This window comes from Hyla sarda, chromosome 3 (genome assembly GCF_029499605.1).
Source record: "Hyla sarda isolate aHylSar1 chromosome 3, aHylSar1.hap1, whole genome shotgun sequence".
Lineage (NCBI taxonomy): Eukaryota > Metazoa > Chordata > Amphibia > Anura > Hylidae > Hyla > Hyla sarda.
Genome location: NC_079191.1, coordinates 266,142,650 through 266,164,726, shown reverse-complemented (window position 1 = coordinate 266,164,726; position 22,077 = coordinate 266,142,650). Strand labels below are relative to the sequence as shown.

Here is a 22,077-nt window from a genome sequence, read left to right as displayed (position 1 = left end):
ATGGCAGTGTTTGTAGGTAGAAATAGCGAGAGGTTCCTGTGTTGGGCCGCCAAGAAAGGAATTAATATTGCGAGAATAGGGCCTTACATGGAAAGTTTTTACCCCCACCAGGTACAATGGACCATACATTGTTCCCTACCACCTTTTAGAGGTCTTTGCATCACATCAATACTTGATGGTGTAGGTGGCACATGGTGATTTTTGCACACCTTTCCTTTTGTTTGATAAAAAAAAAAAATTTGGGTACATATATTTTATCCTAAGAAAAGTAAATTTTTAGCTAATGGATGTCCTTAATACTTACTTGTGGTCTGAAGCTTGGGAATGTCTGTAACTGGGGAGCAGCACCTTAAATATGTTTTTGCACTATCCATATTTGTGAAGTGTTGGTGTGGCACCATGGTCAACCTACTCTGATGCATCAGGCATTGGTGGGTAGAAATCCTGGCTGATCCATGCCTGATTCATCTTCACAAAAGGTCAGTCTCTCCACATTTTTCTTGGACAGACGAGTTCTCCTTGGGGTGACTATGGCCACCGCACTAAACACCCGCTCTGATGGCACACTATGGCTGGGCAGGACAGCTTTTCTTGGGCAAACTCTGCTAGTTGCGGCACAAATCAAGTTTGGCTGCCCAGAAGTCCAGCAGATCTTCAAGGTGTGTTGGCATGGTCATGTCAAGGTATGCCACCACCTGCTGGTTCAGGTCCTGCTCCAGGTCTACCTGCTGCTGATGAGTTGCTTCACAATGAGGGTGAAGAAAGCTTCCTATATGCGACTGTAGATTCAGGCTGCTGCTGATGGAGCTGGTACTGCTCCTGCCGCCGAACCCCTCCCCAGCAGCCATGGCAGTGGAAGGTGAGAGCAGAGGGCCCCCCAAGTCAGACCTGCGAGAGGATGGACGATGGCACAGATAGGCATCGGCCAATTGACTACGTAAGATGTCTCTGTAGTAGGTCAGTTTGTCCTCCCTATCAGTGGGTGTAAAAAAGACCACAATTTTGTGCTGGTAGCGAAGGTCCAATAAGGGGGAGAGCCAGAAGTCATACCGCTGCTGAATGGTGACAATTCGGTGATCACTACGCAAGCAAGTGAGCATGCATCGTGTCATTTGTGCAAGTGACTCAGAGGGACTCCCTGCCTCCATCTCCACTGCATACTTCCACGGTCTGTCTGGGTCCTCTGTCCCGCCTTCCTCATAACCCTCTAGCTCCTCTGGCTGCTCCTACTCCTCCTCTCCTGTCAAATGACTAGAAAAACCGCCTACCATTCTGATGCTGCAGCTCAAGGTGGGTGTGCTTTGCCGTGTATGAGTGGCTGCAAAGTGCAATCAAAGTTTTCTTCCCATTGTTAGGATGTCTTGCAGATGGGGGGGAACACTTCAGGAACCGCTTGACAACCAGATTGAACACGTGTGCGATGCAGGGTGCATGTCTCAGGCTTCCCTGTCATAGCGCAGACAAGATATTCTTCCCATTGTCTGTCACCATGGTTCCCATTTCCAGTTTTCACGGAGTAAGCCATGATTCGATTTCTTGAAGAATGACTTTTAGCAGTCACTCCCCTGTGTGACTCCGTTCTCAAAGGCAAACCATTTGAAGAACAGCATGACACCGCTGTGCCCTGCACACATGGTATGCTGGATGGGCACTGAGACTTTTCCATCCAGTGGAGGCTGAGAACACGGTGGAGGAAGAGGAGATGGAGTCGCACACTGTCACAGGACCTAGAGCCTGAGAGTGTGGAGGCAGAAGCGACGTGACTTGTCCAAGTTGCTGTTGTGGCTGTGCAGGAACCACATTCACCCAGTGGGCCATAAAGGACATATATTGTCCCTAACTGTAGTTACAGCTCCACACGTCGGTGCTGCAATGCACTTTGGTACACACCGACAGGCTCACCTTCTGTTCCACAAAATTGTGCAGGGCTGGTACTGCCTTCTTCGCAAAGAAATGACGGCTTAGGACTCTCCACCTCAGCTCAGCACAAGCCATCAGTTCTCTAAAAGGTGCAGAGTCCACAACTTAAAAAGGGAGGGACTTCAGCACCAGCAACTTGGACAGTAGCACATTCAGCTTCTGCGCCGTTGGATGAGTGGGGGCATACTGTTGTCTCTTTGGCATTGCTTCGCACTAATTGTCTGCACTAATTGACTGCTACTGCCGCCGTCTCCAGGAACCCCTGTTCACTACCTCCAGAGGAGGTAGCCTGCCGCCAAGCAGGTGGTCAGGTGGTAGACCTGGCTTTGCCGATGGATTGCTGGCAGAATGACTGACTGGAAGTAGGAGAAGCAGGAGCATCTGGAGCGACAGAAGGAGGGTATGACAAACAGCTCCCTTCGGCTAAGGTGAAGGAGCCTTGGCTGGCTGAAACAGGGAGCGGCGTGCCACTGGGTGATGCAGCAGGCTGGACCACCACATGGGAGCCACGGTTCTCCCAGGCTGCTTTATGGTGACGCTGCATATGATGATGCAGGGCCGTGGTGCCGACATTGGGACCCTGGCCATGCTTTACCTTCTGCTGGCACATCTTGCATATGGCCAGGTTAACATCCTACTGCCACACCACAAAAACTGATTTTTCCACCAACAGTCCACACTGATTGACTGCTACTGCCGCCAACTCCGGGAACCCCTGTTCAACTACCTCCTAGGAAGGTAGGTTGCCGCGAAGCAGGTGATCACCTCCGGCACGTTTGGCTCCAGACTTTCCACATCTGCCACCATGCTGACTGCCAACTATGCTTCCACCTTGCTTGCTCAGCTGCTGCCTCACGGCAAACTGTAACCCTTTTCTCCTGATGATGATGAAGCCCCTTCTGCACCCGGCTTCCAAGTGCGATCGGCTTCATCATCATCGAGTTGTGTCTGAATGTCACTGATGTCCTCCTCAGATTCCTCAACAGTGTCTGCTTCAGGAGCCGGAACGCTTGCAACACCACCTCCCACGCCACTCTCCTCATCATTACTTGCCGCCTAGTGGAGGAAGCAGCAGATGTCTCCTCCACTTCTTGGCTGGGCAGTAGCTGCTGACTGTCCTCCAGATCGTCCTCACTAAATAGTGGAGCTGAACCCCCAGCAAAAGATACTTCTGTAGGGGAGGAAACAGCATAGAACAGAGACAATGGGAGGACAGGGACTGCTCCCAGGCCATGCCAACTGAGGGTTGTGTCTGAGGATTTGACTGGGGGTGTCAGATGTCACTTGTGATGAAGTGGATGACCGTGTTAACCAATCGATGACGGCAGATGGGTTGCTGGTTGAGGCACTTATGACAATACGCTCCAGTACGCTTAAAACAGTATTTGTCTACAACACCAGCAGGTGTGTACTTTTGGCTGGCCTTTCACAGTATCTAGGCCCTTAAGACTTTAACAGGAACAAAATGGTACACCACTTAAATATACACACAGGTTACACTTAATAGAGGACAATATGCTTTTAGTGCTCTGCTCACCCTAACTGGCTGGCTACTATTAGTTTTTCAGTTGTTGTACACACCAGTGCTGCAGCACACAGTTGCTGTGTACTACACCCAAAATTCCACTTTCTCTCTCAATCTCACTCTCTTCCTTTTCAGTGCTTTTTGGCTGGATTTGGGCTTGAGGTGAATCGCTGCTGTAAAAAAGCATTTCTGTGCAACACACTGCTCTTTGTCCCTCTCTGCAATAGAACGCTGATATGACTGGGAGGTGAATGGCTGCTGTAAAATGCTTTTCTGTGCAAAACACACTGCTGTCTGTCCCTCGCTCTCTTTAATAGAACACTGATGTGACTGGGTGGTGAAACGCTGCTGGAAAAAGCTTTTCTGTGTAACACACACAGGCTGTCCATCCTATCTCTCTGCAGTGTAATGAATAAAGTGACTGCCCGCAATATGGCTGATGATTATATAGGGCTGTGACGTCGCAGGGGTGATTCAGGGTCATCCCGAATACCCTTGTTCCCACCCTCCCAGGATTCTTTGCTCCATGTCCTCACATGTGGATCCGCCATTTTAGATGCCCTAGAGTCTGGACCGCACTAAATGAAGTTTAATGAAGAGAATTGCGTGATCGAATTGTGGCGATATTCGCATTCGTTACAAATCAAATTTTTCCTGAAATTCGTAACGAATTCGAATTCGTCAGATTTGATTCGCTCATCCCTATACCTGTCAATCAAGTCAAGCTGGGCAAGTAGAAGCTGCTGGAGAGTTGTCCTTGTGATTTTACTCCACATTCTGTCTCGTTTTTAAACTATGTTTTCTCTGAAAATTTCACTTACTGTTTTTGCAGTAGTATACAGTTGAGAAATTCTTCCATGATCAGTGGTGAATTTTCAGTTCTGAGCCATGGGGGTAAGGCTTTATAACATGAGTTTTTTACAGAGCCATGATTGGTTGTGTTTTAGTGAACTGCTAGCTAAATACTGTATAGCTGCATATATGTTTGAAACATTTGCTACTTTAAATTTAATTGCACACAAAAAGCTTTAAAGGGAAATCAGATACTCTGATAAATGTCTGAAAGAGGAAAAGACTAACAACCCAAACACTTTACTATATACTAAACAGAAACAGACAGAGACATGAGTAAACATTTTCATGGCACACAGGGATGTATTTTACCTTTTTTGCTGCCTGTTCTTCTTCTACACCATCCCCAATTACAACATATACTACTTTTCTGCCAAACCTTTGTATTATGCGTTCAAAGCAACTTTCTTTCCCTGCAAGATAAATGAGAGCAAGATTCAGTTACCTGATAAGCAGTTTGCTCCTCATCTTGGGAGTCCCCCACCACAACATAAGTTACATGTGAGCCAAATCTGGACACTATACGCTGAAAACAGCTTTCTTTGCCTGAAAAACAATGTAAAGCTTACTTCCTGGTCTAACTACTCTGTAATCATGTACCAGAATTTCGGAGCATATATATGATTCTTCATTGTAATTTCGGTATCAATAGTATAGACATACTGTTAAAGGGGTACTCCGGCCTCAAGACATCTTATCCCCTATTCTGCCTCCCGATCACGGGGACAGATTATCGTGCGAACCTCCAGCGCTTCAGACAGTACTTACAGGTAGGTGCTGCATGCTAGATTGCGGGCGTCCCACAATCAGACATCTTATCCCCTATCCTTTGGATAGGGGATAAGATGTCTTGGGGCCGGAGTACCCCTTTAAGGATGGAGTTGTTCTGTTATGTGTCCACTTTCTAGTGCTTCTTCAAATAAATAGTTAACACTTATATTAAAATATTATAATGAGTATTTATACCAGGGGAAGAGAAATAAAGGGAATTAAATGGGTTCCAAAAATAACATACTATTGTTTGATACCTAGGAATACACCACTTCTAAAAACAAGCTGTTGCCGACTAGCAAAAAACACATATGCTGAACAACCATAATATTAAAACTATCTGGTTTATGTTCTGTAGGTCCCTATTGTGCTACAAAAACAGCTCTGATCTGGCTTGGACATGAACTTCACAAGACTTTTAAGGGGCACTCCAGTGGAAAATATATATTTTTTCAAACAACTGGTGCCAGAAGGTTAAACAGATTTGTAAATTACTTCTAGTTACAAATCTTAACCCTTCCATTACTTATCAGCTGCTGTATGCTCCACAGGAAGTTGTATAGTTCTTTTCGGTCTGACCACAGTGCTCTCTGTTGACACCTCTGTCCTTGTTAGGAACTGTCCAGAGCAGGAGAGGGTTGCTATGGGGATGTGCTTCTACTCTGGGCAGTTCTTTAAACAGACAGAGGTTTCAGCAGAGAGCACTGTGGTCAGACTGAAAAGAACTACACAACTTCCTCTGTAGTATACAGCAGCTGATAAGAACTGGAAGGATTAAGATTTTTAAATCAAAGTAATTTACAAATCTGTTTAACTTTCTGGCACCAGTTGATTAGAAAAAAAAAATAATTTTTAACTGGAGTACCCCTTTAAGGTGTCTTGTGATCCTGGGGAAATTAGGAGGCCAAGTTAACACTTTGGGCCCCATATTTTCCCTTTTCATTTTTCTGTTCATTTTAGAAAATTAGTGAACTGAAAATAGTGAACAGGGAGAAGAAACAAGGAAATACAGAAGAAAAAGATTTGAGTGAAACACATTTATCCATTTTTTATCTATATTTTATTTATTTATATATGTGTGTGTGTGTGTGTGTCAAAGGAGCATTCATTGTTGATGCATTGTGTTGATGATGCACACACACAAAAAAATGGCTCCGATATCGCTGTGAATCGCCTGTCAATTTGATTTGGATTCAACAGTCAAATTGGAGGTAGCCATGCCCTCTTTGGACACGGCGCAGAGTGCCCTGGCCCAGCAAAAGTACTAGTGAATGTAAGTAGTGATACATAGTGAATAAGGAGCATAGACTGATCTTTAAGACACTCTGCATTTAGCTCAATAAATTTTAACTGAACAGCGAGCCATGCAATGTATGCCTCATCCTCTCGGCATACAGGAGCAGGGAGTTTTGTCTTCAAAGGAAGTCCCCACTCCAGTACTAGATTTTTCCAGAAGCGAATCACAAAATAATAATATTTAGATGAATTTAATTTGTTATAAATTGATGATTTGTTCATCTCTAAAAAGGAAATATGAGTCATCAGACTAGGCCACCTTCTTCCATTTCTCCATGGTCTAGATCTAATGCCCATGTGGCCATTGTAGGTGCTTTGAGTGGTGGATAGGGTAAGCATTAGCAATCTGACTGGGTTGCACCTAAACAACCCCATATGCATCATCTGCAATGTACTCATAGCCAGCAATATCTATATCAGCACGTTGTTCTACAGTGTATATTCTATTGGGTCCAATGGACAATATGTAAGGAGTGAGAGGGAAATCCTTGGCATGCTACTTTGTAGTGGTGCTCTAGTGGTGCAATAATAAGCGATCAGGAGTCAAACTCTCATGTCTAGAATTTTATAATCGACTTATCATTTAAGTCAATTTAAGGACATCTACTTGAAATTGAATGGGTTATTCATTTCAAGGGATTCAGTTCCGTGAGCATTAATTTTAGACAAATCTGCCACTAAAGATGTCAGGAAATACACAGAAGATTGTGGGTACAGAGGCAGAAGGAGTGATGGACATGTAGGTATTGTATGGATAATTGCCTATCTTTATTATAACAAGTCTATTCTGCATACATTGCATATTCAAGACAGTTTGCACAATATTTTTTGCCTGTTTTTTACTCTAGATTTGCATACATTGCGCAAAAAAAAACTGTTGTGCACTTTGAAAATGTGGTGCACAGAAAAAAACTGAACAGGCAAAATGAAAAATGGCTTCAAACAATCCACATTTTGATAATGTCCCACACTGTATTGTGTCTGATGAATATTCTGCATCCTCTAGAGATTGCATTTATATGTTGCACAATGAATATAAATTCTTACCTATTTTAGTTGCGCTATAGATATTTTCAATTGGAAATACTCCTCCTAAACTATACAGCAAGACCTTGGAAAGTGCCGGAATAAGTTGTGTTGTAGTCACCAAGACATTTACACTATTACTTCTATGGGAAAACAATAGAAATTACTTGTAAAACGAGAACAAAACCAAATGAATTTCTATTAACTTCTAAGTTACAATTATACTCTATTTACTTACATTTTATAATGATAGTAGACACAATGGCTTTATGAAACAATATTATGTTTTCTTGATTTTTTAAACAAAACAGTCTAAAGTTCAGTAATATACCACGTTGATACCAATATATCCTGTTTGTATAGAATAAGTGGCTTTTAACATTTTTGGTATAATGTGAGAAAAGGCTAAAATTTATGTTCTTATTAAAGGCAATCTGTCAACAGTATCACCTGCACTAACCTGTTGGTACAGATGTGAAGTGCAGGTGACACAGATGATAATGATTCTTACCTGTCTCCGATCCATGGTTCTGTGTGCCCGATAACTGGGGGGGGGGGGGGGGGGGGGATAGCTAAGTATTACTATCATCAGTGTCACCCGCCCTACCAGCCTGTAGCAACAGGTTAGTGCGAGGGACACTGAGAACAGTTTCCTTTTAAAGTTATTATCACTAATGGAAATGGCAACAATTTATAACAGCCTATCATATGTTACTATACAGAAAGGGTGTGGCAATTATGTGGTAAGCTATGGCGATAAACCTAGACCACATAATAACATACATATCTTATAAGGGATGGGGATACAGTTATCACTAAGAGGAATTTTAATTGCTTTCCACATACTGTTTTGAGTTTAAAGGAGTAGTCTCATGGATAAAAACATATCCCCTATCAAAGGATAGGGGATAAGTTTTAGATTGCGAGGGGTCAGAGCACTATCCTAGTGAAGTGGAGTTTACACTCCACCTAGTGGTGGCAGCAGAATTTTATTATATACACTGCTCAAAAAAATAAAGGGAACACTTAAACAACACAATGTAACTCCAAGTCATCACACTACTGTGAAATCAAGGTAGTGCAGCTCATCCAGGATGGCACATCAATGCGAGCTGTGGCAAGAAGGTTTGCTGTGTCTGTCAGCGTCTGTCAGTGTCCAGAGCATGGAACCGCTACCAGAAGACAGGCCAGTACATCAGGAAACGTTTAGGAGGCCGTAGGAGGGCAACAACCCAGCAGCAGGACCGCTACCTACGCCTTTGTGCACGGAGGAGCAGGAGGAGCACTACCAGAGCCCTGCGAAATGACCTCCAGCAGGCCACAAATGTACATGTGTCCACTCAAACTGTCAGAAACAGACTCCCTGAGGGTGGTATGAGGGCCCGACGTCCACAGGTGGGGGTTGTGCTTACAGCCCAACACCATGCTGGATGTTTGGCATTTGCCAGAGAACACCAAGATTGGCAAATTCATCACTGGTGCCCTATGCTCTTTACAGATGAAAACAGATTCACACTGAGCACATGTGACAGACGTGACAGAGTCTGGAGACGCCGTGTAGAATGTTCTGCTGCCTCCTACATCCTCCAGCATGACCAGTTTGGCGGTGGGTCAGTAAAGATGTGGGTTGACATTTCTTTGGGGGGCTGCACAGCCCTCCATATGCTTGCCAGAGGTAGCCTGAATGCCATTAGGTACGGAGATGAGATCTTCAGACCCTTTGTGAGAGCATATGCTGGTGCGGTTGGCCCTGGGTTCCTCCGAATGCAAGAAAATGCTAGACCTCATGTGGCTGGGGTGTTTCAGCAGTTCCTGCAAGAGGAAGGCATTCATGCTGTGGACTGGCCCGCATGTTCCCCAGACCTGAATCCGATTGAGCACATCTGGGACATCATGTCTCGCTCCATCTACCAACGCCACGTTGCACCACAGACTGTCCAGGAGTTGGCGGATGCTTTAGTCCAGGTCTGGGAGGACATCCCTCAGGAGAACATCCAACTCATCAGGAGCATGCCAAGGCATTGTAGGGAGGTCACGCAGGCACGTGGAGGCCACACACACTACTGAGCCTCATTTTGGCTTGTTTTAAGGACATTACATCAAAGTTGGATTAGACTGTAGTGTGGTTTTCCATTTTGATTTTGAGTGTGACTCCATATCCAGACCTCCATGGATGATAAATTTGATTTCCATTGATAATTTTTTAGTGATTTTGTTGTCAAAGTCTTTCATATGATTCCTTTATTTTTTTTGAGCAGTGTAGTACAACTAAGGGAATTTATATTGTGCAGTATTTTAACTCTGCTTTTCTAATGTGCCCTTTTGTCCCTTTTGCCAATGTCAAATGCACCAATCATATTGTCAAGTGACATATAAAGTGCATTTTTAAAACACTTTTTTGCCATGTAAAGCTTGTATATGTTTGGGTGAAAAATGCTGTTCCTGCAGCTATTGTCTCTATAGTCTTTATGAGGAGTCCAAATACAGAAAGTGAGAGCAGGACAAACAGGGCTCTGTGTAGGCTTCTGGCTTGTCAACCATCCTGATGTGTGAGCTGGGAGTGTGTCACAGAGCCTCAGTGTACAGAGCCCTGCTTGTCCTCAGTGTACAGAGCCCTGCTTGTCCTCAGTGCACAGAGCCCTGCTTCTCCTCACTGCACAAAGCCCTGCATTTCCTCAGTACACAGAGCCCTGCTTGTCCTCAGTGGTGCACAGAGCCATCCTTGTTCTCGGTGTACAGAGCCCTGCTTGTCCTCAGTTTACAGAGCCCTGCTTGTCTTCAGTGCACAGAGTCCTGCATGTCCTCAGTGAACAGAGCCCTGCTTGTCCTCACTGTACAGAGCCCTGCTTATCCTCAGTGCACAGAGCCCTGCTTGTCCTTAGTGTACAGAGCCCTGCCTGTCCTCACTGCACAGAACCCTGCTTGTCCTCAGTGTACGGAGCCCTGCTTGTCCTCAGTGTACAGAGCCCTGCTTGTCCTCAGTGTACAGAACCCTGCTTGTCCTCACTGCACAGAGCCCTGCTTGTCCTCAGTGTACAGAGCCCTACTTGTCCTCAGTGCACAGAGCCCTGCTTCTCCTCACTGCACAAAGCCCTGCATTTCCTCAGTACACAGAGCCCTGCTTGTCCTCAGTGGTGCACAGAGCCATCCTTGTTCTCGGTGTACAGAGCCCTGCTTGTCCTCAGTTTACAGAGCCCTGCTTGTCTTCAGTGCACAGAGTCCTGCATGTCCTCAGTGAACAGAGCCCTGCTTGTCCTCACTGTACAGAGCCCTGCTTATCCTCAGTGCACAGAGCCCTGCTTGTCCTTAGTGTACAGAGCCCTGCCTGTCCTCACTGCACAGAACCCTGCTTGTCCTCAGTGTACGGAGCCCTGCTTGTCCTCAGTGTACAGAGCCCTGCTTGTCCTCAGTGTACAGAACCCTGCTTGTCCTCACTGCACAGAGCCCTGCTTGTCCTCAGTGTACAGAGCCCTACTTGTCCACTCACACTTCCTGTATTTGGTCTCTTCATAGAGACACACAGATAATAGCTGTAGGGAAAAAAATACACATTTTTTTAACCAATGTATATTACAAATATATATAAAAAAAAAGCAGATGTCCAGCGCCGGATAACGTGCAAATAAAAGTGGATTCTTTATTCAAGCCACAAGACAGCAGGGCACAATGTAACGCGTTTCAGCTGGTGTGACCAACCTTACTCATATGAGTAAGGTTGGTCACACCAGCTGAAATGCGTTACATTGTGCCCTGCTGTCTTGTGGCTTGAATAAAGAATCCACTTTTATTTTTACGTTATCCGGTGCTGGACATCTGCTTTTTTTCTACATTACTTCGGTGTTGTTTCACACAGTACCGTGCGTCAGGTGTCTGGCTAAATAGGTGAGCTGAGAAATCATCTACTCTTCTACAAATATATATATATATATATATATATATATATATATATATATATATATATAATGGTATTATCTACATTAAATAAAAAGTTTTTGTTAACGACAGGTACACTTTAATGGTATTTTCTCTACCCAACATATTGGAATGTTATTAGGCTTATTTATACTAGTCTAGCCTATAAACCATCTGACCATCCATTGATATTTGTGATTATCGATAATAATATAAAGTGGCATACATCTGGAATTACAATTTGGCATTACAAGCGTCCTTCAAAGTCTGACCTATAACTAAAACCATATATATCCGAGCATGCTTTGTCATGTTTCCAAACTAATTCTGCACAAATATAAACCTGATCACATGTACCAAATATTTCAGTGAATCTGTGTGCTTGAGGTGAGCAGCGTACTGTGTAGAAAAGCTGTTAAAGACATGCCCATGACACCTTCTCAGCCACATTTGAACACAAAGATTCTAAGCAGCTGCAGAGTGAGAACACTGCCCACCATTGTGTGCCCTGACCACATTTGTATCTGCTTTAAATTAGTGTGGCAAAGAAATGAATTACAAAAACAAGTCTTAAGTGACATTGTAACTGTGCATTTAGTGAAGAAATATAAGCATACATTTCGACTTACCTTGTGCTAATGAGTGATAGTGATTTAAGTGCATTTGAGAGCCAGGAGTCTGTCAGGACTTCAAGATCTGCTCGCAATTGAAGCCAGGCTTCTCTTTTAGCTGGGCCAAAAAGTCCTTCAGCACAAACAGGCAGGAAATAGTAGATTAAATGCTGCTTTCATGGAAATGTGAAATGTTTTCTTCCATTAAATTTTCCCCCATATTTTTTTTTTTATAAAATGATATGTAACCTCTAGTTATAGGATCATTACTGATTTACTATATGCAAAAGACTATAACTGAATGATACCTTTGTGCATTGTAAACCAGCATGCAGGGCAATCCATTATATGGTTAAGAGGAAACCCCTCAAAGCAAGGTCGTCCATTTTGTTATTTTATAATGGTGTTGTGTACAGTAAGACCCTATCATAGATCACCATATGTACCATATTTACACTCAATATATGTCCACAGTCCCACTTATCCCTTTTTGTTCTAACATATGAGATTACATATTGGACATCACAGTTTATTTATCAAACTTCTTCCATTAATATGTGCTTTGGTCTGAACTTTTAAAACCAGCAATATATGATTATTACAGGGATTCTCCAGAACTCCCTATAGGCCTTGGTGTCTCCCAACTCGAAAAATTTGAATATCGTGCAAAAGTTCATTGTATATCATTAATTCAACTTGAAAGAAAAGGAAGCATGATCCGTCTTGGTAGACGGATGCATTGACTCTGGACTTAATGAAGGACAGTGGACCAACACCAGCAGATGACATGGCCCCCCAAATAATAGTAATTGGGGGGGGGGGGGGGCTTTGGGGTTTCCATGAGCTGTAACCATAATCATCACAATTATGACAAATCACGGCTTGAATTATCTTGCTTTGCAAACAATGAGTCTATCTTTATCTCATATATTAGTTTCACCTTTTAAGTTGCATTATTGAAATAAATAAATTTTGCATGATATAAAAAAAAATTTGAGTTTCACCTGTATTTCAATAGTAGTGTAATCTTAATGCATATGTGCCTCTGTGCCTCAACTGCAATCTTTGCATCATGATCCTGGTGAAAATGATGAGTGACAGTAAAATCTGTTTTGTGTGAACAAACACTAAAAATAAGTTATTTTCTCTGTGTTAACAGCAAACATTTTTATGTGTCTATATCAAGCTCAAACTGCAGCCATGTTAGGGAGATTCTAAACAAAGGTAAAATACCTCCTACATTGTTCTTGTAAGTATTGTACAGCTCTTTTACTCGTCTATATCGGAACGCCAACTTTCTCATCCAATCCACGCCACCCCTCACACCAGTTGGTAAGCAGAGTGTAGTACTGCTTGCTGCTGCTCGGAAGCCATCAGTGGCAAAACTGTAAGAACTGTAGGAAACAGATCATTAAAAAAAGTGTAAAGGTAAAAAGCACCAAAAGAGGCAAATAAAATAAACATTTACAATCAATCACTTTATATATTAATATATTACCCATATAATATGAGCAGATTATAGGTGGAATTGTATAATGGGTTTTTCCAATTGTAGATGTTTATGACACATGTACAGGGTATGCCATACACCTATGGCTGAAGCAGGTCACACACCTATCTCCAGATGGTGGGTGTCAAGACCAGCATACCCTTGTTGAGGCCAGGTGGAGGCTGAACATTGGCGCTCACTATGTTCTACTGTTTCCATAACTAAGAAAATACGTAGCACAGTGAGCTCTGCTGTTTCCATAACTTTTGAATTACGGAAACAGCCTAGCACAGAAAGTGTCTGATGATAAAGTACTGTGCAAAAGTTTTAGGTAGGTGTGAAAAATGCTGCAAAGTAAGACTGCTTAACCTCTTCAGGACACAGGGCGTATGGATACGCCCTGCATTCTGAGTCCTTAAGGACCAAGGGCGTATCCATACGCCCGTGGGAAATCCGGTCCCCACCGCTAGCCGGTTGGGGACCGGAGCCAGATGCCTGCTGAAATCATTCAGCAGGCACCCTGGCACATCACCCAGGGGGGTCCTGAGACCCCCCCATGTCGTCGATCGGAGAAAATCGCATGTCAATTCAGACATGCGATTTTCTCCAATTCCGGGCTGAACGGGTCTCTGGTGACCCGATCACCCGGAAAATAGGGCTGATCGGAGTTGTCAGCAACACCCCCGATCAGCCTAAAGGATTGGAGTGAGATCGCAAAGCTGCGATCTACTCCTATCCCCTGCCATTACTCAGAACGGAGTTCTGACCAATGGCAGCGCAGGACGGGGGGTTGCCATGGCAACCCCCCGTTCTGCCCGCCCCTGGATGTCGAGGGGCTCTGGGAAGAAGATGGAGGCCGTACCTGCAGGAGAAGATGCCTGGGGACCCGGGATCTTCGCTGGAGCCTGCGGGATCCTGATCAGGTAGGGAATTGACAGTGGGGGGGGGGGGGAATTGAAAGTGAAAGTAAATCGATCTTTACTGTGGCAACCACTAGGGGGGCCAACTGCAACTCCCAGCATGCCCAGAGAGCCAAAGGCTGTCTGGGCATGCTGGGAGTTGTAGTTTTGCAACATCTGGAGGGTCACAGTTTGGAGACCACTGTTACAGTGGTGTCCAAACAGTAGCCCTCCAGATGTTGCCAAACTACAACTCTCAGCATTCCTCGACTGCCCAGGCATGCTGGGAGTTGTAGTTCTGTAACATCTGTCCCTTCAGATTTAGCAATTTTCATGGCATTTTTGAAAATTGCTGCTCTACTTTGAAGCCCTCTAATTTTTTCAAAAAGCAAAAGTATGTCCATTTTATGATGCCAACATAGAGTGGACATATTGTGTTTGTGAAGAAAAATAAAATTTATTTGGAATATCCATTTTCCTTACAATTAGAGAGCTTCAAAGTTACAAAAATGCAAAATTTTCAAAATTTTCATGAAATTTTGGGATTTTTCACCAAAAAAGGATGCAATTAACGCCGAAAATTTACCACCAAAATAAAGTAGAATATGTCACGAAAAAACAATCTCAGAATCAGAATATTCGGTAAAAGCGTTTTCGCGTTATTAATTTGTAAAGTGGCGGTGGTCAGAATTGCGAAAAAGGGCTCAGTCCTTAAGGGGTTAAAAAAATAGAATTAATAGTGTTGATAGTTTAATTTGATAAATTAACAGAATTCAAAGTAAATGAACAAAAGAGAAATCTAAATCAATAAAATAGTTGGCACAACCACTCTTCAAAATAGCTTCAGCTGTGTAGGAGGCTTAAAACTGGGTGAAGAACAGCCACACTCTACTACAAGGGGGAAGACAGTTTCATGCCACAGCTCATACACAGTGGCAACACTGACCACAGCAACAAGACACATGGTAGTTTTCCTGCATCAGCAAAGATTTCGAAACTGACTATGATTTCAAGATGTGCTGTTCAAGCTCTTTCAAAGGAGCACAAGAAATGGTCATCATTGAAGATTGTGGTCTTCCAAGGGAATTAAGTGCAGCAGATGAAAGACACCTCATGCTTACTTTCCTTTAGGATCGGAAGATGTTCAGAAGTGTCATCAGCTAAAACTGGCATAAACATGTGAAACCCAGGTACACCATCTACTGTTTGGAGAAGTCTGGTCAGAAAAGGTCTTCATGGAAGAATTGCAGTCAAAAAGCTATACCTTTAATGTGGCCAAGGGATTCAAGTATACATAGGTTTTGAGGTGCACAAAATGGCAGCAGCTGCCCTGGACTAATGAGTCAAAATGTAAAATATCTGGCTTTAACCGAAGGCAATGTGTCACCAAAGGTTTAGAGAAGAGTGCAATAGTATCTGCAGACAACATTGAAGTATGACAAAGTTCCTTCTAAGTTTGGGTGCTGCATTTTGAGGATTTGGTCTGGATTAATGGTGTCCTCAATGCTGAGAAATGGAGGCACATATTTATCCTTTATACCATCAGAAAGGGTCCAAATTTATTCTGCAGCAAAACAACAACCCACAACACACAGCCAATGTCAATTCGAACTATCTTCAGTGTAAAGAAGAGCAAGAAGTCCTCAAAGTGTTCATATGGCCCCCACAGAACCTTAATTATCACTTCTTAAAGGGGTATTCCAGGATTTTTTTTTATTTGACTATACTACAGGGGCTGTAAAGTTAGTGTAGTTCACAATATAGTGTCTGTACCTGTGTGTGACGGTTTTCTCACAATTCTTATGTGAGTTTCACCCCAGTATTAATTTTTAACAGCATACCAAATGACTGTTGTCTCATATTTTTCCCAGGTTGCAATGCGGCCGAGACCTGACTCACTAGTCAGCTGATGACAGGGAGCCTGTCTGCTTCAATGGGTGGAGAGATTGCTTGGTGGGAGAGGGATCAATCTGCAACTAATGCTGTAGCCACCCTGATTGAAAACCACAGGTCTTTTGAATAGATGCAGCTCATTTATGTTTCAATGGGTGGGGTGGCTGATGTGTGGGAGGGAGGAAAATGGAAATGTGGGATTTGTAGTCAAAAAAAGAAAAGCCAAACAGGAAATACCAGATCACAAAAAGATAGCCACAGCATTATGGTAATCTCACAACATAGCCATTTAGCCCCAAGACAAGCGCAGATCCTTCCTAAGCATGTCCAATACTGCCTGCCAGGTACATACTAAAAATCCCCTTATGGTGGATAAGCCCTTTAAGTCTCTCTGGGATTACATAAAGAGACAGAATGGTTTGACCAAGCTTATATTCACAGAAGATCTGTGGTTAGTTCTCAAAGATGTTTAGAACAACCTCCCTGCCGAGTTCCTTCAAAAACTGTGTTTGAGTGTACCTAGAAGAATGAATGCTGTGTTGAAGACAAATGATGGCAAAATATTGATTCCATTTAGATTTTTCTTCTGTTTACTCATTTTGATAAAAATATAATATTAAGGTATTCTTACTTTGCAGCATTTTTTCCACACCTGTGTGAAACCTTTGCACTTACTGTTCGTGTGGGTCCCATCTATCAGACATTTATGGCATATTGTTCCTTTGGAGGAATTAAAATTTTGCATCTAGCCAACGGAGGCACCTACACAGCAACTTCAATGCTGGAAAACCAGTCTCAAATCATATGGTGTACAAAGCATAAAATCTGATGCGGTCCATATTTAACAATGAACTATACTGAAAATAAAAGATAAAGTGAAGTGTCCCAAGAGACACTGTATATACTGTATCTGTATAAATATGTGCAATTGTCAGCTAAACTGCAGCAAGAATCACAAAGATATTTCCATTATCAGCTCAAAAAATCCAAACCCCATTACCACCCTTCTGTGGCCCTTTTGGAAGACAAGACTCCAAAGTCCCTTAGGTGTCTTAAAGGGGTACTTCTCTGCTCAGCGTTTGGAACAAACTGTTCCAAACGCTGGAGCCTGCGCCGGGAGCTCTTGATGTCATAGCCCCACCCCCTCATGATGTCATGCCCCATCCCCTCAATGCAAGTCTATGGGAGGGGGCGTGACGGCTTTCACGCCCCCTCCCATAGACTTGCATTGAGGGGGTGGGGCGTGACATTATGAGGGGGTGGGGCTATGATATCACGAGCTCCCGGCGCCGGCTTCAGCGTTTGCAACAGTTTGTTCCAAACACTGAGCAGAGGAGTACCCCTTTAAGGGGGAATACTGATCAGAAGCATTTACTACTTATCCATGTGATCCTGATCCAAAAATTTGCTTTTAGGACACATTCACCCCGGTCTTGCTTCTTCTCCATTGGTGTTATTGTATGAGCAAACGCTATTATTATATACAAAATCATGGTTTTTGACACTCTTATTTTTTACTATAATATTCCAAAGCCCTACTCTTACTAAACACTACCTTAAGTCTTGGCCATTATCATCTGATGAAACATCATCGACATGGACTTGATCGCATTCCTAAAAACAAAAAAATTATAGAAATTTATGTAAGCAATATTATGTACTGAGAGTCATGTTAAGTGTCTGGTTATGTAGTGTGTTGACATTTCTGTTCATATGTATAACAACTCTTGGCCAGAAGATGGCACCATTTTCCACTTTTTCTACACATAACTAAAAGTATCATGCTATACTAATACAGGATATTGATATGATTTATTATATCTATCTTTTGTTTGTGTTTATTTTAATGTGGCAATTATAACTCAATATAGACTCAAATTCATATCCTCCACTTATATATAAAACAAAGATTATGTTATCTTAATTGTAAGGACACAATAGGATTCTGTAAGACAGTGGTAAGACAAATTCTCCAGTTTAGTTTATTTCTGCCATTTAATGGTCATAGACTTCACCCTGACACTGTTAGGGCTGTGTTTTTTTTTTTTTTTCCATTGTTGGGGACTTTAAATGGGCACTGTCACCAACCTTTTTTTGGATACCTTGTAGTACTTTTGTACTACAATATATCTCTAAAATACTTTAATTATTTTTTTTTAAATTAAAATAGTTTATTTTATATATGTGAAAACTGGCCACTAGGGGTCTCCCTTTTAGCCGGCCGGGCTATCGGTCCTAATTCAGTCAGCCAATCAGCCTGCGCTCGCTCCCTGCCTGTCAATCAGACAGGCAGGGAGTGAGCTGAGAGCACAGAGGATGTGTGCCCATTGGTTCCCTAGCTCCACACAACGGCCCTGCCTCCCAGCAGATGCTGCCTCTTGACTGTCCTGCACCCCTGCATTTTGGTAATTGATTTTTGGGGTGGGGTGGGTAAAATGGCTTGAGCGGCGGTGATGGGATGAGGGGGGCTTCGTAGATAGAGCGGGTTGCGCGGCGGGGTTCGGGGTAGCGGCCGTAACAAAAGATAATGGTTTCAACACAGGGTGCCTCCAGTTGTTTCACCACTACAACTCCCATCTTGCCCTGACAGCCAATAGATGTCAGGGCAAGCTGGGAGTTGTAGTTGTCAAACAGCTGGAGGCACCCTGTGTAGATGAACTAAGGGCGGAAGTGTCAGCCCCAGCAGGCATCAGTGACGTCAGGCAGACATAAAGGCTTTTTTAATATAGTAAAAAAGGCAGGGAGGGGGTTAAGGATAGATGGGCAATAGGCAGGGACAGAAAAAAAAAAGGAAAAGGGATGGTGGGAGCTACTCTTTAAGGCATGCACATATTTATATGTTAGCATGTCATGATACCTTTTCAAAATAGATTTTAAGTTAAAGGGGTTGTCCAGGAATACAAAAGCAGAGCTAATTTCTTTCAGAAAAAGCTCCACGTCTGTCCCCAGGTTGTGTGTAGTATTACAACTTGGCTCCATTAACTTCAATGGAACAGAGCTGCAGGACCACACACAACCGGGAAACTGACAGGGAGCGGTTTTTGAAAAATTTTTTCTCTGTTTTTCTATTTCTGGATAACCATTTAACATACATATAAGATATATATATATATATATTTATATATTTATATATATATATATATATATATATATATATATATATATATAGTGGCAACTGCGTATGTATTTTGTTAAATAAAATTACTAAACCACTCACCAAAGAAATAATGCAAAATGTGCTATATAACTACATAAAATAAATCAATGCAGCCGTCTAGGACCATATGGGCTGATAACTCAAAAGCTTTACAATCTCAAAGGCAGCAGATAACTGTAGTAATAATAATAATACTTTTAGTTGCCTCAAAGCCTTCTGATGCAGGGCTAATCTGTGTTATGCTTGTTTTATTACAGCTGAAGGGGTATAGCAAGCAAACTAATGCCAAACTATGACATGATAATTCCCATCTGTTGCATGGAAAATGACTTAAATATGATTTACTAATTGAAAAAGAATGTCATGTGGACTTGAGTAACACAAGAATACACCTGCGACAAGTAGGAAAGTAAACTTTAGGCAAGATCTTCAGACACACCCTAAAGTTCATTAACTCTATAACCCCTTAAGGATGCAGGACGTAAATGTACGTCCTGGTGAGGTGGTACTTAACGCACCAGGACGTACATTTACGTCCTAAGCATAACCGCGGGCATCGGAGCGATGCCCGTGTCATGCGCTTCTGATCCCGGCTGCTGATCGCAGCCAGGGACCCGCCGGCAATGGCCGACGCCCGCGATCTCGCGGGCGTCCGCCATTAACCCCTCAGGTGCCGGGATCAATACAGATCCCGGCATCTGCGGGAGTTCGAGATTTAAATGAACGATCGGATCGCCCGCAGCGCTGCTGCGGGGATCCGATCATTCATAACGCCGCACGGAGGTCCCCTCTCCTTTCTCCGTGCGGCTCCCGGCGTCTCCTGCTCTGGTCTGTGATCGAGCAGACCAGAGCAGGAGATGACCGATAATACTGATCTGTTCTATGTCCTATACATAGAACAGATCAGTATTAGCAATCATGGTATTGCTATGAATAGTCCCCTATGGGGACTATTCAAGTGTAAAAAAAAATGTAAAAAAATGTAAAAGTAAAAGTAAAAAAAAAGTGAAAAATCCCCTCTCCCAATAAAAAAGTAAAACGTCCGTTTTTTCCTATTTTACCCCCAAAAAGCGTAAAAAAACATTTTTTATAGACATATTTGGTATCGCCGCGTGCGTAAATGTCCGAACTAATAAAATAAAATGTTAATGATCCCGTACGGTGAACGGCGTGAACGAAAAAAAATAAAAAATGTCCAAAATTCCGACTTTTTTAATACATTTTATTAAAAAAAAAATTATAAAAAGTGTATTAAAAGTTTTTTATATGCAAATGTGGTATCAAAAAAAAGTACAGATCATGGCGCAAAAAATGAGCCCCCATACCGCCACTTATACGGAAAAATAAAAAAGTTAGAGGTCAGCAAAATAAAGGGATTATAAACGTACTAATTTGGTTAAAAAGTTTGTGATTTTTTTTAAGCGCAACAATAATATAAAAGTATATAATAATGGGTATCATTTTAATTGTATTGACCCTCAGAATAAAGAACACATGTCATTTTTACCATAAATTGTACGGCGTGAAAACAAAACCTTCCAAAATTAGCAAAATTGCGTTTTTCGTTTTAATTTCCCCACAAAAATAGTGTTTTTTGGTTGCGCCATACATTTTATGATATAATGAGTGATGTCATTACAAAGGACAACTGGTCACGCAAAAAATAAGCCCTCATACTAGTCTGTGGATGAAAATATAAAAGAGTTATGATTTTTAGAAGGCGAGGAGGAAAAAATGAAAACGTAAAAATTAAATTGTCCTTAAGGCCAAAATGGGCTGAGTCCTTAAGGGGTTAATGAGACAATTTAATTGAGACAATTTTCATTTTCACATTTTCATTTTTTCTTACTTGTCTTTTAAGAGACATAACTTTCTTATTTTTCACCTACAGTAAAACTGGCAAAAATGTGTGGGGTAAAATTGTAAAAAAAAAACTCCTGCAATTTTGCAACATTTGGGGGATTTCATATTTATGTTGAGCTTTTGTTTTCTTTTAGTTCTTTTTCAAAAAAATAAAACTTTTTCTTACAAATGAATATTGCTTAGAGGATCAATAACATTATAGATAATTCTGCATATGGCAATACCAAATGTATTTGTTTATTTGGAGTTTTTTTCACTTGCACATGAGTTTGAGGGAAGGGTTTAAAGGGGTTGTGTGCTGCCCTGCCTTTCGGAGCTCCGCTCGCAGCGTCCGGAAGTTCATTACTCCGAACGCTGTGTGCGGGCTTCTGTGTTCGCGGCCACCCCCCTCGTAACGTCACGACCGCCCCCTCGTGATGTCACACCCGCCCCCTCGGGACGTCGCCCCGCCCCCTCAACCAAAGTCTATGGGAAGGGGGCGAGACAGTGGTCGCGCCCCCTTCCCATAAACTTTTGTTGAGGGGGCTGGCGTGACGTCACGAGGGGCCGGGTGTGACGTCACGAGGGGGCGGCCGCAAACACAGAAGCCCGCACATAGCGTTCGGAGTAATGAACTTCCGGACGCTGCAAGCGGAGCTCTGAAAGGCAGTGCAGCGCACAACCCCTTTAACAGAAAACAAAACAGATTAATTACCAGGAGAGCATACATTTCTTCATAAAAGTTCCTTTTTTGTCCTTCAGGTGTTTCCTTAAGATATTTATTTTTGTTTGTTCTGGTAGATGTTTTTATGCCCCACATAGCAAAGTATTATAATTCTATTTTTACATTTCTAGCAAGGGTATTTGTTAGACTCAATGGGGAC

At 42.6% G+C, this 22,077-nt stretch overlaps 1 protein-coding gene across 11 annotated transcripts in view; it reads right to left on the bottom strand.

The window, feature by feature from the left end:
* EYA4 (EYA transcriptional coactivator and phosphatase 4) overlaps window positions 1–22,077 on the bottom strand; it is a 401,807-nt gene that overhangs the window by 4,673 nt on the left and 375,057 nt on the right. For all 11 annotated transcript variants that reach the window (XR_008891352.1, XM_056566571.1, XM_056566572.1 and 8 more), the window contains 5 exons: window positions 17,750–17,808; window positions 13,147–13,307; window positions 11,932–12,046; window positions 7,412–7,533; window positions 4,610–4,710 (listed from right to left, as the gene is read on the bottom strand). Coding sequence is in view for 10 of the 11 variants with exons in the window: in XM_056566571.1 (XP_056422546.1) it covers window positions 4,610–4,710; window positions 7,412–7,533; window positions 11,932–12,046; window positions 13,147–13,307; window positions 17,750–17,808 (558 nt within the window). In the remaining variant the exon portion in view is untranslated. The remainder of the gene's footprint in view (window positions 1–4,609; window positions 4,711–7,411; window positions 7,534–11,931; window positions 12,047–13,146; window positions 13,308–17,749; window positions 17,809–22,077) is intronic.